Raw genomic sequence first — 13629 nt, forward strand, 5'->3', positions numbered from 1 at the left:
ACTCATTCTCCCATCATGCAGATTTTTATGTCATTATGTCAGTTCCCTAACAAATGCCCTAAGTGTAGTTTTATGGAGGTAGCACTGCACAATTTTGAAGAGCAGTTAATTAAATTCAACCTTCATAGCAGTTACAAGATTTGTACTGTCAGGTGAAACATAATGATGACTGAAATACAAAACTCCCTCCGAGTAAATCAAAAGGAGTTTTCGTCAACCAAATCTCAAGGGGCAAGTACCAGCACCTCCAACGGACTCCCCATTCACGGCACGAACAACAAATAAAAAATGGCTACCGGAATGAAGGATAAGAAATCTATCTGGCTAGGGAAAAAACTAGATTGATCACACCATTGCGCAAATAGTTTCTGCACGTCTAACTCACTTATAAAGCTCGAGTTATAAGCCTGGTAAGTAACCTTCCTCCCAGGCCCTAAGGATCAAACACTCAACCAAAGGGATGCTTTACCAATTTCTACAGGCCAACTTCTTCCTGCTGCAGCAGAGAGGCTGGAAAGTATCAACATTTTCCAGAAGCACATGTTCCCTTTGTGATAAATGCTCAGTAAAATTCCACTGTTCAGAGGGACTGCGAGGGAAGACGGTCTGAAGTACTAAAGGTTTTACTATGGTAAAAAAAAAAAAATCCCATTTTATTTAATTAAAAGTGACAATGCATGTGTAAATGCCTCCCTCACTGTGACTAGCACGTAGTTGTTGCTCAATAAATCATTCTCTTCCTTCAAAGAAATCTGGCAAACATAATCACTGCCTGATAGAGGCTCCGAAGGGGCCTGTTTTAATGAATAAATAAGCATACCCCTCAGTCAGTAAATATTTATTGAGCACCAATGGCTGTGTATCAGGCTCAAAGTTAGTATGCAAACATGAAATAAGGTGAGGAGAGCTCACACTTAAATTGTTAATATGTAGGCTCACCTGGGTGGCTCAGTCAGTTAATCGTCCCACTTTAGCTCAGGTCATGAGCTCATGGCTCATGAGTTCGAGCCCTGCCTCGGGCTCTGTGCTGACAGCTTGGAGCCTGGGGCCTGCTTCGGATTCTGTGTCTCCCTGTCTCTCTGCCCGTCCCCGACTCACGCTCTCTCTCTCTCAAAAATAAACAAACATTAAAGAATTGTTAATATGTAAACAAATGTACTTAAAGCCCCTTGAAAATTGGGTAATCTACAGACTGTGCAAAGATCAGCCCGAGCCTAGCCTGCTGGAACATGTCACGATTCTAAAGCATTAAAGCTTGTCCCTTTGTTCAGCAAACATTTATTAAGCACCTGCTCTATTCCAGTTCCTGTACTAGCTGCTGAGAGCACAGGAAAAGAAGGTCTCTCATCCTGAGATGTTCCCAAACTAGTAAGGGAGATGGAAATACAGAGATGATTAAAATGTTATGGTTAGGTTCTCCAGAGGGTTCTATGGGAACCCAGAGGAGAAGCACCTAATAATAGACTGGAGTGGAGCAGGGGTGGGGGGGGGGGCGGCGATTAAAGAAAAGTTCCCAGGTGGGATGGTGGGGAACCGCAACTGACAGTCACGTCATTGAAAATAGACTTCCCTCTGATTCTACTTCTGTTCACCAGAAGTTTTCATCGTGGGGTCTCGAATCTCCTGGACGTACCTAGACTGGTGTCCAATTTGTCTATTGTGTTTAAATACGCTAGATCTTCAGAAATATACAATCCTTAACGAGACTTGAAGCCTTTGCTATTTTCGGGAATGAAGGATTTCCTTAATAAGTTCCTATGCCAGTGTGTCTGCCCGACCTACCTGCTCTCCTAGAATTCAAAGCTCAGAATGGAGTGTCAAGAACCCTTCTTGCATCACAGTGTACCCCAGACAGGCTAAGCAATTTCTATCTCAACAAGGGACTTTTACTTTAGCCGGAAGTGTGACATCACCTTCTCTGCAAGCCTGAGCTGACAATGGTGCTTAGGTTTGTTGGGTCAGTAGAACAATCATCTTGTCTTCAGGAAGTCACATTGGAGCCTTTCTCTTTGAACGAGAAGCTCATTTTCCCATCGGTGGTGAACAAGCTCCCTTTCCTTTCAAAAGATGCTCCCTAATATTTGACCTCAGTTCTCGCTTCCACAGCACAAGCCCATTACCACTTCTGACTTGCTAAGTAGCTTGTCACTTTCTGTGAGTAATAAAAAAGTATTCTATCCTTTCATCCTAGGAAAAAGAGACAGATGCTTTTCCTTTGAAGCAAATGGCTTGACCCTTACCAGATGAATCACTCCAGTGACTTATATTTACAGAGGGTCTTGCGTGCAATGTCCCTGAACCATAAAATAATTGGTGAGGAAATCTCTCCACCTGGGAGGGATGGCCTTTTATTAGTTCACAATACTGGGACAGACCCAGGAAAAATTGTGACATATGTGAATCTTCAGGTGGCATCCCACATGGGTGTCCAGGCTCTTCTAGTACCTCTGTCTTTCTTATCTAGTACCACATACCCCTGATTCCTTAGACTTCACAAATTTCATCAGTGTATGGTTTATCCCTCCAAGGCCTGGCTCGCTGCTTACCTGTTTGTAGCTGGGCATAGGTCAAATAAGAGGAGAATCCACCCCTGTTACTGTGGAGGCTGGTAAATAACACTCTCAAGAAAAAGAACTAAATTCATTTCAATTCACAATAATTACCAATATAGCCTGCAAGTATTACAATGCATACATACGACGTGCCAGACACAGTTCTGAACGTTACACGTGTAGAACTCATTTAATCTTCCCACAACTCTTAAGGGATAGGTACTAGTGGGATTTCCCATTTTACAGATGGGGACACTGAAGTGCAAAAGCATTAGGGAGCACATCCAAGGTTATACAGTTAGTAGGTGATGAAGCTAGAATGCGAATCCAGGAGCTCCAGAGCCCCTATTACTGAAACCAATTTATGTTATATTGGGAATGCTAAGACACAGCCACAGCCCTCATGGAACGCATAGTTTAGAAGAATGCATTATGCTAGTTAAGAATACCCTCAGGCTACTCCCTTGAGAAGAGACTAATGATAGAAATCTCACACCCTTGAAAAAGTGGTGGTAGGGCCTTCCCTGTATCATATAGGTAACTGCCTACCACCCACTCAAAGCTTCACAAAATGCCAGAGAAGAAATAAAGATCCACATGGACTTGATCTGGCGGATTGAGCTCAATGACTCAAGATAAAAGTTCTCCAAGCTTCTAAGATCTGTCAGCGGGCCTCATCCCAGAGACCTAGAAGGCAGTAATGCGGTGGTATTTTAAAATTTTACATTTTTCCTTCCTACCAGGTACAAGTACAAGGAATGACCGGAAACATCCAATTTGACACTTACGGACGTAGGACAAATTATACCATCGATGTGTACGAGATGAAAGTCACTGGCTCTCGAAAAGTAAGTAGCCAAAACAGATACACAAAGACAAAGTCTTTCACAAGGTGACAGCACTCAGGTGCGAGAAAAGAGATGTTAGAAAACACATACAAAGCAAATTCCCACACATCATTTTTGCCTTTCTGTTGGCAAATAGTGTAGATACGCAGAGTTGTTTTGCAATCAGAGTGTTCCATCTATACGCATTCTGAAAGGAGTGTTTCCCTCGGAGTCTCTCCTATAAAAGTGATAGACTTGGGGCACCTGGGTGGCTCAGTCAGTTGAAGTGCAATTCTTGATTTCAGCTCAGGTCATGATCTCAGGGTCATGGGATCAAGCCCTGCATTGGGCTCCACTCTCAGTGTGGAGCCTGCTTAAGATTCTCTCTCTGTCCCTCTTTCTCTGCCCCTCTCCTCTGCTTGTGTGCATTCTCTCTCTCTCTCTCTCTCTCTCTCTCTTTCTCTCTCTCTCAAATAAAAAATAAATAAAATAAAAGAGATAGACTCAAGAATTATTAACAGCTTCTAACAATAGAGGGAAGGAATCACAAATTTTACAGCATGTTGTTATTTAAACAAACTGCCAAGGTACATACAGTTTTAGCAAAAGAATCAGAAAGTAGGTACCTCTCCAGTAGGTATCTTTGCCACCTCACCCCCCTGCAAAGGACTCTGGACAAAGTACCTTTCTCTACAGCTAACTTGTACAACGATCACTTTGCTTCTATCATACTAATAGTTAAGTTAGGCATGAAATGAGGATTTAGCAGCCATTTGATAAAATCCTAGAATGTAAAATAGCTTGGGTCATTTCTACAGGACACTCCTTGGTTTCCCACCCTCAAATCCTAGCTTTCCCACAGTTCAGAGCAAAGCGCTCTTCTGCTGTATGAGTTTAAAGGGGAACAAAAGGCTAACCGTCCTACAGTGGGCTGAATTATTTTACAAAATACCACTAAAGGCGAAGTGGGGATGGGAACCCCAGGATGAAGGTTTGTATCACAGTTGGGTTCCTGGTGGGGGTGCCAAGACAGAGGGAGACAGGACATCAATGCTTGGAAAGCTCCAGTAACTAAAAAGAAAGTTTTATTCCACAACAGCACTTGAATTTCATGCAGTACTTTTTGAGTGAAAAAAAAGGCAACCAGGTCAAATGTCTGCTCTTTCTAGGCTGGCTACTGGAATGAGTACGAAAGATTTGTGCCTTTCTCAGATCAGCAAATCAGCAATGACAGCGCATCCTCAGAGAACCGGACCATTGTAGTGACTACCATTCTGGTAAGTACGAAGGGAAGGTAGGTGGGCTTTCTGTACAGCAAGACTTCTTTCTGTAAAGCATTATTCAGCCAGTACAAAAGACCTCAGTTTCAAGAAGTGAAAACATCCAACAGGTCAGCTTAGGAATCTCTCAAAGTATCTTGCTATGATCATGAACAGAATGTCTTTTTTAAAATTTTTTTTTTCAACGTTTTTTTTTATTTATTTTTGGGACAGAGAGAGACAGAGCATGAACAGGGGAGGGGCAGAGAGAGAGGGAGACACAGAATCGGAAACAGGCTCCAGGCTCTGAGCCATCAGCCCAGAGCCCGACGTGGGGCTCGAACTCACGGACCGCGAGATTGTGACCTGGCTGAAGTCGGACGCTTTAACCGACTGCGCCACCCAGGCGCCCCCAGAATGTCTTTTTAAAAAGAAAAAGAATATGGGGGGGGTGCCTGGGTGTCTCTTTCAGTTAAATGTCTGACTCTTGATTTCAGCTCAGGCCATGATCTCATGATTGGTGAGATCAAGCCCTGCATCGGGTTCTGCGCTGACAGTTGTAGAACCTGCTTGGGATTCTCTCTCTCCCTCTTTCTCTCTGCCCCTCCCCTACTCTCTGTCTCTATCAAAATAAATAAACTTTTTTAAAAAACAGAAAAAGAATAGGAATTTGGGACAATTCCATGTATCATTCTCTTCTTTGCCACCCCTCACGCACGTGCGCGCATACACACACACATAACACACACACACACACACACACACACACACACACACACATATACACTCACTAAAGGATTGAGGTTTCATCTGGACTTGGAATCTAACTTTTCACCATGGGGGACACAGCATTATGTGAAAGAGAGAGTAGGTTAGGGCTCTAATGTTAGGTCTACCACTAACCTGTGTTTAACTGTGCAAGTCACAACTTCTCTGAGCCACAGGTTACATTTCTTTTAATTTATGAAATGGGTATCATAATGTCACAAGACTGTTTCAAGGCAATATTCACCATTTAAAGCTTTTCTGCAAAATTCAAAGCATGGTTGACACACAAGATAGTATTCTCATTTAGTTTTAAAATGTTTTTTCCAAAAGCTGGTATGTTCTTACTACGTGAAGTACAAACCAGGGTTGAAAATGAGTATACCCCTAGGTCTGACGATGTAAATAAATGAATGGAGATTTAGCTGAAGTTTACTTTTGACATGTAAACAGACATGTCAAATCCTCATTTTGTCCTAGGTACTGTACTAGGCCGTGAGGATGTAGAAACGAATAAGCCACAGACCCTGACCTCACAAAGATCGCAGTGGTTCTTAAGGGCTTGCCTGGGCTGGCTGTGGTTCCTGCATGGGAAATCCTGAGAAATCAAAGGCAGTTCACCTTCATGTAAGAGAAATACCTCTACCCAGTTTGCCTAAATCAAAGGCTTTACAAGTGGAAACTGGTCCTGCTTTCAAACCCTCGAAAAGAACTTAAATCCTTCTCTACATCTTTAAATCATCAGTTAGGGACTCCAAGGAATAGATAGCCCAGCGAATAGTCAGTCTATTGAGGTTCCTCTGCTTATTAAGCGAACATTTTTTAAAGGCTCTCTTCACACACCAAACCTCAACAGGCACATGGTGGGGGGGGGGACAGTTATTACATTCATCAGCTCTTAGAATAACGTGTAGGGGTAATCCTTTGATCTCCCTCTGGTCCCTAAGGAATCACCATATGTAATGTATAAGAAGAACCATGAGCAACTGGAAGGAAATGAGAGATATGAAGGCTATTGTGTCGACTTAGCCTATGAAATAGCCAAACACGTGAGGATCAAATACAAATTGTCCATTGTCGGCGACGGGAAATATGGCGCAAGGGATCCAGAGACAAAAATATGGAATGGCATGGTTGGGGAACTTGTCTATGGGGTAAGTCTTTTCAACGCTATTTTCACTTACTTCTATGCTTTCCACTTATCAATGATAGAGGATTTCATTTTCAGTTATTCAATTGTAGAGTTTTCATGTGGTCTGTAAAAAAAACAAAAACAAAAAAAACCATTTTCTTCTCCAATTGACTTCTGTCAAGGTAGGATTGTCAACAGCACCATTTGGGCAACAGGATTATGTGGCTAAAAGCAAAGTAAAATCGGGGAACTTTATTTGGCAACCTTAAATACAGCCTGCCCTCTACTGAAAATCTGTCCCTTCTGTGTTCTCCGCGTCAGGCAGCAGAAGTTGCTGCCTCAGCGACTTTGCCTACACAAACGGGTCACCTTTGCTCGCTGCTCTCTCATCTCTAGGCAGCGACCATGTCCTGTGTTCTACTCTTCTCTCAAATTCAGACACATTCTTCATCCCACTATCATCATTTTAGTTAAGGTTCTCACCACTTGTCGGTCATTTAACTGATTTCCCTGCCTCTACTCTTACCCTGGCAAATCAGATCTCCACATTATTGTAGTTTCCCACTTTAAAAATCAGGATAAAGGGGCACCTGGGTGGCTCGGTTGGTTCAGCATCCGGCTTCGGCTCAGGTCATGATCTCACAGTTCGTGGGTTCAAGCCCTGCGTCGGGCTCTGTGCAGACAGCTCAGATCCTGAAGCCTGCTTTGGATTCTGTGTCTCCCTCTGTCTCTGCCCCTCCCTTGCTCATGCTCTGTCTCTCTCTGTCTCTCAAAAAATAAAATAAAAATTTTTTTCATTTTTTAAAAAAAAGATAAAAATCAGGATAAAATTCCAAGTCCTCAGCATGGCAAGGAGTGCACGTCATAATCTGGCACCTACCTACCTCCCTAGATTCATCTTGTACTCTTTCCCCTTAGAACTCAATGTTCCAGCTACTGAAAAGGATGTGTTGCTCCCTAAAGGTCACTTAGGGTATCCCCGGAAGTACCTGTGCCTCTCTCAGTCAGCTAACGCCACCTAGCAGTCCTCCAGAACTCTGATGTGTCCCCACTTTCAGGAAGCCTTCCTGAATGGGATTACCATTTATCCACCTGCAGTCTGGTTAGATACCCCTGCTTTTTGCTTTCTTGTAGTGCTTTTGAACCTGTGTTATAATGATCTGTTTACAAGTTCAGCTGAACTTGCCCCAACTAGACTATGAACTCCTTGAGCACAGAAGCCGTATCTGATTTCTTTCAATATCCCAGAGCACGGCGCATAATGGAAGTTCAACAAATAATTGTTGGATGAATTAATAAAGGAATAGAATCGTTGTGCTAAGGGCTTGCCCATGGGGCAAGTACAGAAGAATTACACTGATAATTAGGGCTTTCAGAAGGGGTACAGCTGCATCTTCAGAGCTCTGCAGTGGCTTTACTTTAAAAGGTTTTGGCCTCTGGTTGGGAATGTCAGATCTTGGGCCGCCCACTGAGGCATATAGAGACAGGCAGAACTGGGCATAAGAGCTGCCCATTGGGTGAACCAGTCACTAGAGAACTAACCCAAGTGTAGATGGTGGCAGCAGATGTTTAGTTATCTCTGATTTTTATTTTCATTACAGTTGGTTAACATACAGTCTTGTATTAGTTTCAGGCGTACAATATCGTGACTCAACACTTGCATACATCACCCGGTGCTCATTGCGGCAAGTGTATTCTGCAGACGTTTAGATCTAACGGACAAGGATTACTTGCAATGACTTGCCTTGCCTAGACAGCAGGTTAGGGGGAGACAGAGGAATCTAGAGGGTGCATATACTGAGATGAAGTTGGCAAGAAGAAACCATCAAAATTAATTACTGGACTGAGGTTCAAGCTAAGGACTGGATTGGATGAGGTTCAGATGGGAATCAGCAAGAATAAGGTACAGCTCTCCCATCAGAAGATAGTACTGGGGTCACTAAATAAGTTTTTGGAACAGGTCCTCAGGAACAAGTACAAAGGGAGAAGCTCGTTGCTAAAAATAAGGGCGCAGAAAAGGAATTAAGGCTTAAAATGAGATTGGACCTCAAGTACCAAAACTAGGGCACCATCCTCCAGTCAGACAAGGAGGAAGGCAGTTTGAACCTCAGCCCCCGGCTATGGGGCTGGAGCCAATTATCTCCCGTCTTGGGTCAAGGTTGGCCCTGGGAACTGGCGCAGGGCTGAGTTGCAGATGAGACTCAAGTGAACTCAGTGATGAGAAAGAGAAGAACCTGTAATGCCAGAGACAGGGGGCTGAACAAGGGGCAGAGCACCTGTCATGCTTCCTAAGGACCCTGCGAAGCTCTGAACCATCTTGACACAACTCTAACCTCTTTATGAGTTGGCAGTCAAGTCTTCTTCTCTTTTCTATCCCTCATCTCCCCAGCACTCAGGCTCCAAGAGGTCCTGTCTTGCTCACAGCATTCCCCCGCACTTAGCACATTACGTGGTCCATAGTAGATCCTCACTTTTTGTTCTAACGAGCGAATGCCTGGCACACAGTCATGCCCAGGCATTATTCATTAAATTTAGCTCATGGTCGGAGGCAATCTTATATCATTATCACTATTTATTCTTATTATTCGCTACCATTTGTTGCGTATTTCCTAGTTGCCAGACCCAGTGCTAAATGCTCTGTAGACATTATGTAACTTAATCCTCATAACATACCTTCAAGGGAGATGCCATCATGTTAATCATTCTACAGATGAAAACACTGAAGCCTAGGGAGGTGAAGGTGACGTCTTATGCCAACACCAAACAGCCTGTAGTGACACAGTGATTTGAACCCAGGTCTCTGACTATGAAGTCCATGTTCTTTAACCATTGCCCTAGACTGCTCAACGGCTAAAGTGTTATTTCACACCCATCCCATCGTAAAAGATAGTTGAAACTTGTTGAAAAGCTTTTGGTGCCTCTGCCTTTCTGGGGAGAAGACCGGCCACAAAAGCATGAATTTCAGGTGTTGATTTCTACCAGGCCAGAATAACTGACGTGAGTTCTACCAGCCCATTGTGACTCAACAGCCAGAGCTGTCTAGTGTCTCAAGAGAAAACCTGTCACATTCTGTGAATAGCTGAGTGCCCTCCTGGCAATGAGCAAGACATTAGTCCCAGTGATACAGAGCAAGATTTCCTGACACTGTTTGGACAAAGACCCAGCTTTCCACTGGGTTTTGGCTTCTCTTCTGGCGTGTCCCCTGGACTACACCCACCTAATCTCCACATTCTCTCTCTGTTTCCAGTGTGGGTAAGTGTGAGTGAGTGAGCTTGAGAATTAGAGAGTCCCTTCCTTGTTGAGCGATTTAGAAATCAGCTCTTCACTGCCAAATAGGTAAAAATTCTTCTGAAGGAGCCTTCCCTTCTATTCCCTCCAGTTCTTTCTACTGAAGACAAAAGCAATAGCTAGGGAAGTCTCTCATAGGAATATCCTCCCTCCTCCAACCTAGAACAAGTTTCTGATGCCTTCTGGGATAATAACACAAGGGGATTCCAGGGAATTGACAGCAAACCAATTGCCGATTTCCACTTTCCTCTAAAACCTGTGGCTGTGAGAAATGGATGTTCTTGTCAGGCTGGAGTAAGACCTCTCGGTGAAGGCGGATGCTCTCGTAAGCTGAATGTGTCCTCCTCTTCATTTAGAAGTTGTAATCTTTCAGCACTGGGAAGTTTTCCACTTCTCTTTCAATGATAGAAATGGAGAAAAGTGAAAACACAGGCATTCATTTCTGGCAGGCCTGGGCTCTTGTAGTTTGCAAGTTGCTTAAGAAAAAAAGGGGGGGAGGAAAACTAGTTCTTGCAATGAACATGAAACCTACACAGATAAGCACAGATTTATCTTTAGGGAATTTTCTCTTCTGCTTTTAGCATGTAAAACAGATCAGAGTAGGAAAAAAAAAAAAAATGAAGACAGGCAGAGATGAAAAAAGCTTCGCAAAGAAGATTTCAGTATCTACCACAAAGTCTCCAGAAAGAGTCCAAATGAATTAAATTTGTTTAGGAAGAAAGAAGCCAATCAGCCTCTTTTCAGATGATTCCTAAATGGGTTTTTTCCCTCTAAAGAAAACCAAATCAAGGTTGATGTTTGGGGCACCTTGTATTGCTAAGAAGGCTATTTTTGAAACAAACGTCAGTAGGACACAATGTGCCCCATTATGTAAGCTCTTCAGAACATTATGGACTTGAAACTGTCCACCTGCTTTTAGCAGTTTTGATTTTGAGCTGGATGTCTATAACATCACCACATGGTAATTGTCCCCAGCTTAAATGGCTTACAGACCACAAGTTTTTATGGCTCCAAAATAGCATGTGTTGTAAGAGGACATTTAAAAACATTTTGTAGCTAACAGGGCTGTTAGACATCTTTTAGCCTACCATTTCAGTCGTTTTACAGATAAATATGGGGATCAGCCAGGAATGGCCATTAGAACGGCCATTTGGGTAAACCAGGCAACCAAGCCCTGATGGGATGACAGAAATAGTGGCGGGAATTGTGACAAGGTCGCAAAATTGCAAAGCTTGGCAGAGCTTGGACTGTAACTCAGGTTTCTTGACTCCTGGCCCAGTGCTCTGTGCACTGGCTCACAATGGCTCAGTTTACTAAGCTTGCCAGATTATGGGAAGATTGGTGTTGTATCAGATACAACATCCCCATCTGCCTTCAAGGGGGTTGCAATCTAGTTGGATTATGAGCTTCTCCGTCCAAGATACCCATCCTGCTTACCTGTGGCCTCCAGAATAATGCCATACACATCTCTAGTTATCACTTGAAATATCTGAAAACCCAAAGCGGGCAGCTGGGGGTTTCTGCCCTTTGAGAGGAGATATAATCTAACGGAAAAAGAGAGTCAGGGAAAGGGCTGGAAAGAAATCGAGGTTCTAATTGACAAAGGGTCGCCTGCCAGCAGGCAGCTGCTGTGTTCCTTATGTTCCCAGCACTTAGAACTAAAGATGAAGATAGGAGGGAGAGAGTTGCCTTGGGAAAGGCCAAACCACTGCCCATATTGGCACCTCTGGCTTAAAAGAGAGCAGAGAGCTTGGGGATGGAGATGGGGTCGGGGGGTGGTTGATTCCAGGTCGCAGCCCCCGGGCACCCTCAGACCCCTTCACACTCCCAGGACAAATGGCAATTTTATAGATGCTATTCACACTGACATTTCTCTACCTAGAAGAAATTATCTCTTAGGTTGTCACTATCCTAAGATAGATTCATTTTCCATTAAGAAAGACAGGAAGTCGATCTGTCCTTCCAGCTAAAAGGCAGAGAAGCAAGGGTGCAGTAACAGACGCCAAATATTCTTTTCTATTCTTCAGGTGATTACACTGGGCTTTGGCAGAAGGGCTGATGGTTTGATAAAAGTGCCCCTCTCTTTCAAATGATGTGTGTGCTCTCTTTCAAATGCTCCAGGAAGGAGCATTAATGACGCACGGAGGTCTGCCATTCTGAGCAGAGAGGGTGGGGAGTTGCCTTTATGTTGGCCTCCCAAACCTTTAACTTGCCTCGAAAATGACTTTCCTCAGGGGCGCCTGGGTGGCGCAGTCGGTTAAGCGTCCGACTTCAGCTCAGGTCACGATCTCGCGGTCCGTGAGTTCGAGCCCCGCGTCAGGCTCTGGGCTGATGGCTCAGAGCCTGGAGCCTGTTTCCGATTCTGTGTCTCCCTCTCTCTCTGCCCCTCCCCCGTTCATGCTCTGTCTCTGTCTCAAAAATAAATAAACGTTAAAAAAAAAAAGAAAGAAAATGACTTTCCTCCTGGTCTGCGTGCTGTGGCAGTCCCAGGAGAGCTAAATGGGTGTTTTCTGACACTACTTCCCGGCTCCTCCCATTTCCCTTTACAACCAGCTTGATTGCTCCACAGACGTTATGCCAAGCAGATCTTGGGCCCTGAAATAACTGACCGTAACAACATCCTTTTCACGTGGAGGAGGGGACAGTGGCGGCAGAGGGCAAGGGCCTCTCCATAGCTGCCTGGGAGCGGACAGGACAGTTCTGCCGCGCTGGCCCCACCAGGCATACAAGAGACGGGATGGGTTGCTAAGTCCCCTATCCGGCTGGCTGATCACTAGCTCCTTCCTTTCTATTGATTGAGCCTTCTTCCACCTGATTTTTGCTATTCCTTTGTCTTTTTCCGGCCGTAATAGGTTTTGGGTTTTTTGGTTTTTGGTTTTTTTTTTTAAGATTCAGCATGGGAATTCTCATTTTGGAGCCAGGTCCACATCGATGAGGCTTAGTCGAGCACAGATTTAATGTTATTCTTCATTGAGAGAGCACCCTCCAAAAAACAGACTAACACCGCCTTCTTTGAAAAAGCTCCTTAGGAAGAAACAATTCAGAAAAGGTTAAAAAGCTAGACGGAGGGAAAAAGCCAAGTGCCTGGGGGGAGCAAGTTCTTTCTGTTGTCTTCTGTGACTTCAAAAGTACTCCTACTAGGAATGGCGTCCTTTGAGAATCTGTTCTTTTGCTGCGTGTTCCTGGGAAACAGACGAGAAGCTGTGTTTTGTCTCTCTAGCCACTTCTTGTTAGTGTTCAGCCGTGCTTAGCATCTGCTGGCTGTTTGTTGCCGAGATGTTGGGGTTTTTCCCCCCCATAAAGGGTGTCAAAATTCTCAAACTCCTTTCTTTACCTGCTTGAAAAGAACCCAGGTCCCCTAAATTCAATCCAAAGTGATTTTCTCACCCAAATGCCCCTTATTTCTTCCTTCCAAAACGAAGAGATGGCCATATCTCTTAGAACTCTCAATTATTTAGACTTAAAAAAAATCAAGAAAACTAGTTAAATTAACTAATTAAATTCAAATGAGATCAAATGGGAAATGATACGAGAGGGGCATTTGCATGGAGGTCGAAACACATTGGCAAGGACAGAAGGTGGCTTTATCTGTGATTTCTGTTGGCACACCAAGCCTCTTTCTAGCAGATTCCGACTCTCTCAGCCAAAAAAAAAAAAAAAAGAAAGAAAGAAAGGAAAAAGACCCTCTCGCTTTCTGGCCAATTCCATTCTCCTCAGTAGCTTTTGTTTCTAAGATCAGGTCTGGCCCCAGGCGAAAGGGTAAAACAGGTAAAAAAATCGCTGTTTGGCTTCCCTCTGGTTATAAA

At 43.9% G+C, this 13629-nt stretch overlaps 1 protein-coding gene across 1 annotated transcript in view; it reads left to right on the forward strand.

The window, feature by feature from the left end:
* GRIA3 (glutamate ionotropic receptor AMPA type subunit 3) overlaps positions 1-13629 on the forward strand; it is a 266764-nt gene that overhangs the window by 185856 nt on the left and 67279 nt on the right. Inside the window, exons 8-10 of the mRNA XM_047081913.1 lie at positions 3296-3400; positions 4549-4656; positions 6351-6557. Coding sequence (XP_046937869.1) covers positions 3296-3400; positions 4549-4656; positions 6351-6557 — 420 coding nt within the window. The remainder of the gene's footprint in view (positions 1-3295; positions 3401-4548; positions 4657-6350; positions 6558-13629) is intronic.

Source organism: Lynx rufus, unplaced genomic scaffold (assembly GCF_022079265.1).
Source record: "Lynx rufus isolate CCGP_SWC_20201006 ecotype Redwood Valley unplaced genomic scaffold, mLynRuf1.p SCAF_19, whole genome shotgun sequence".
Taxonomy (NCBI): domain Eukaryota; kingdom Metazoa; phylum Chordata; class Mammalia; order Carnivora; family Felidae; genus Lynx; species Lynx rufus.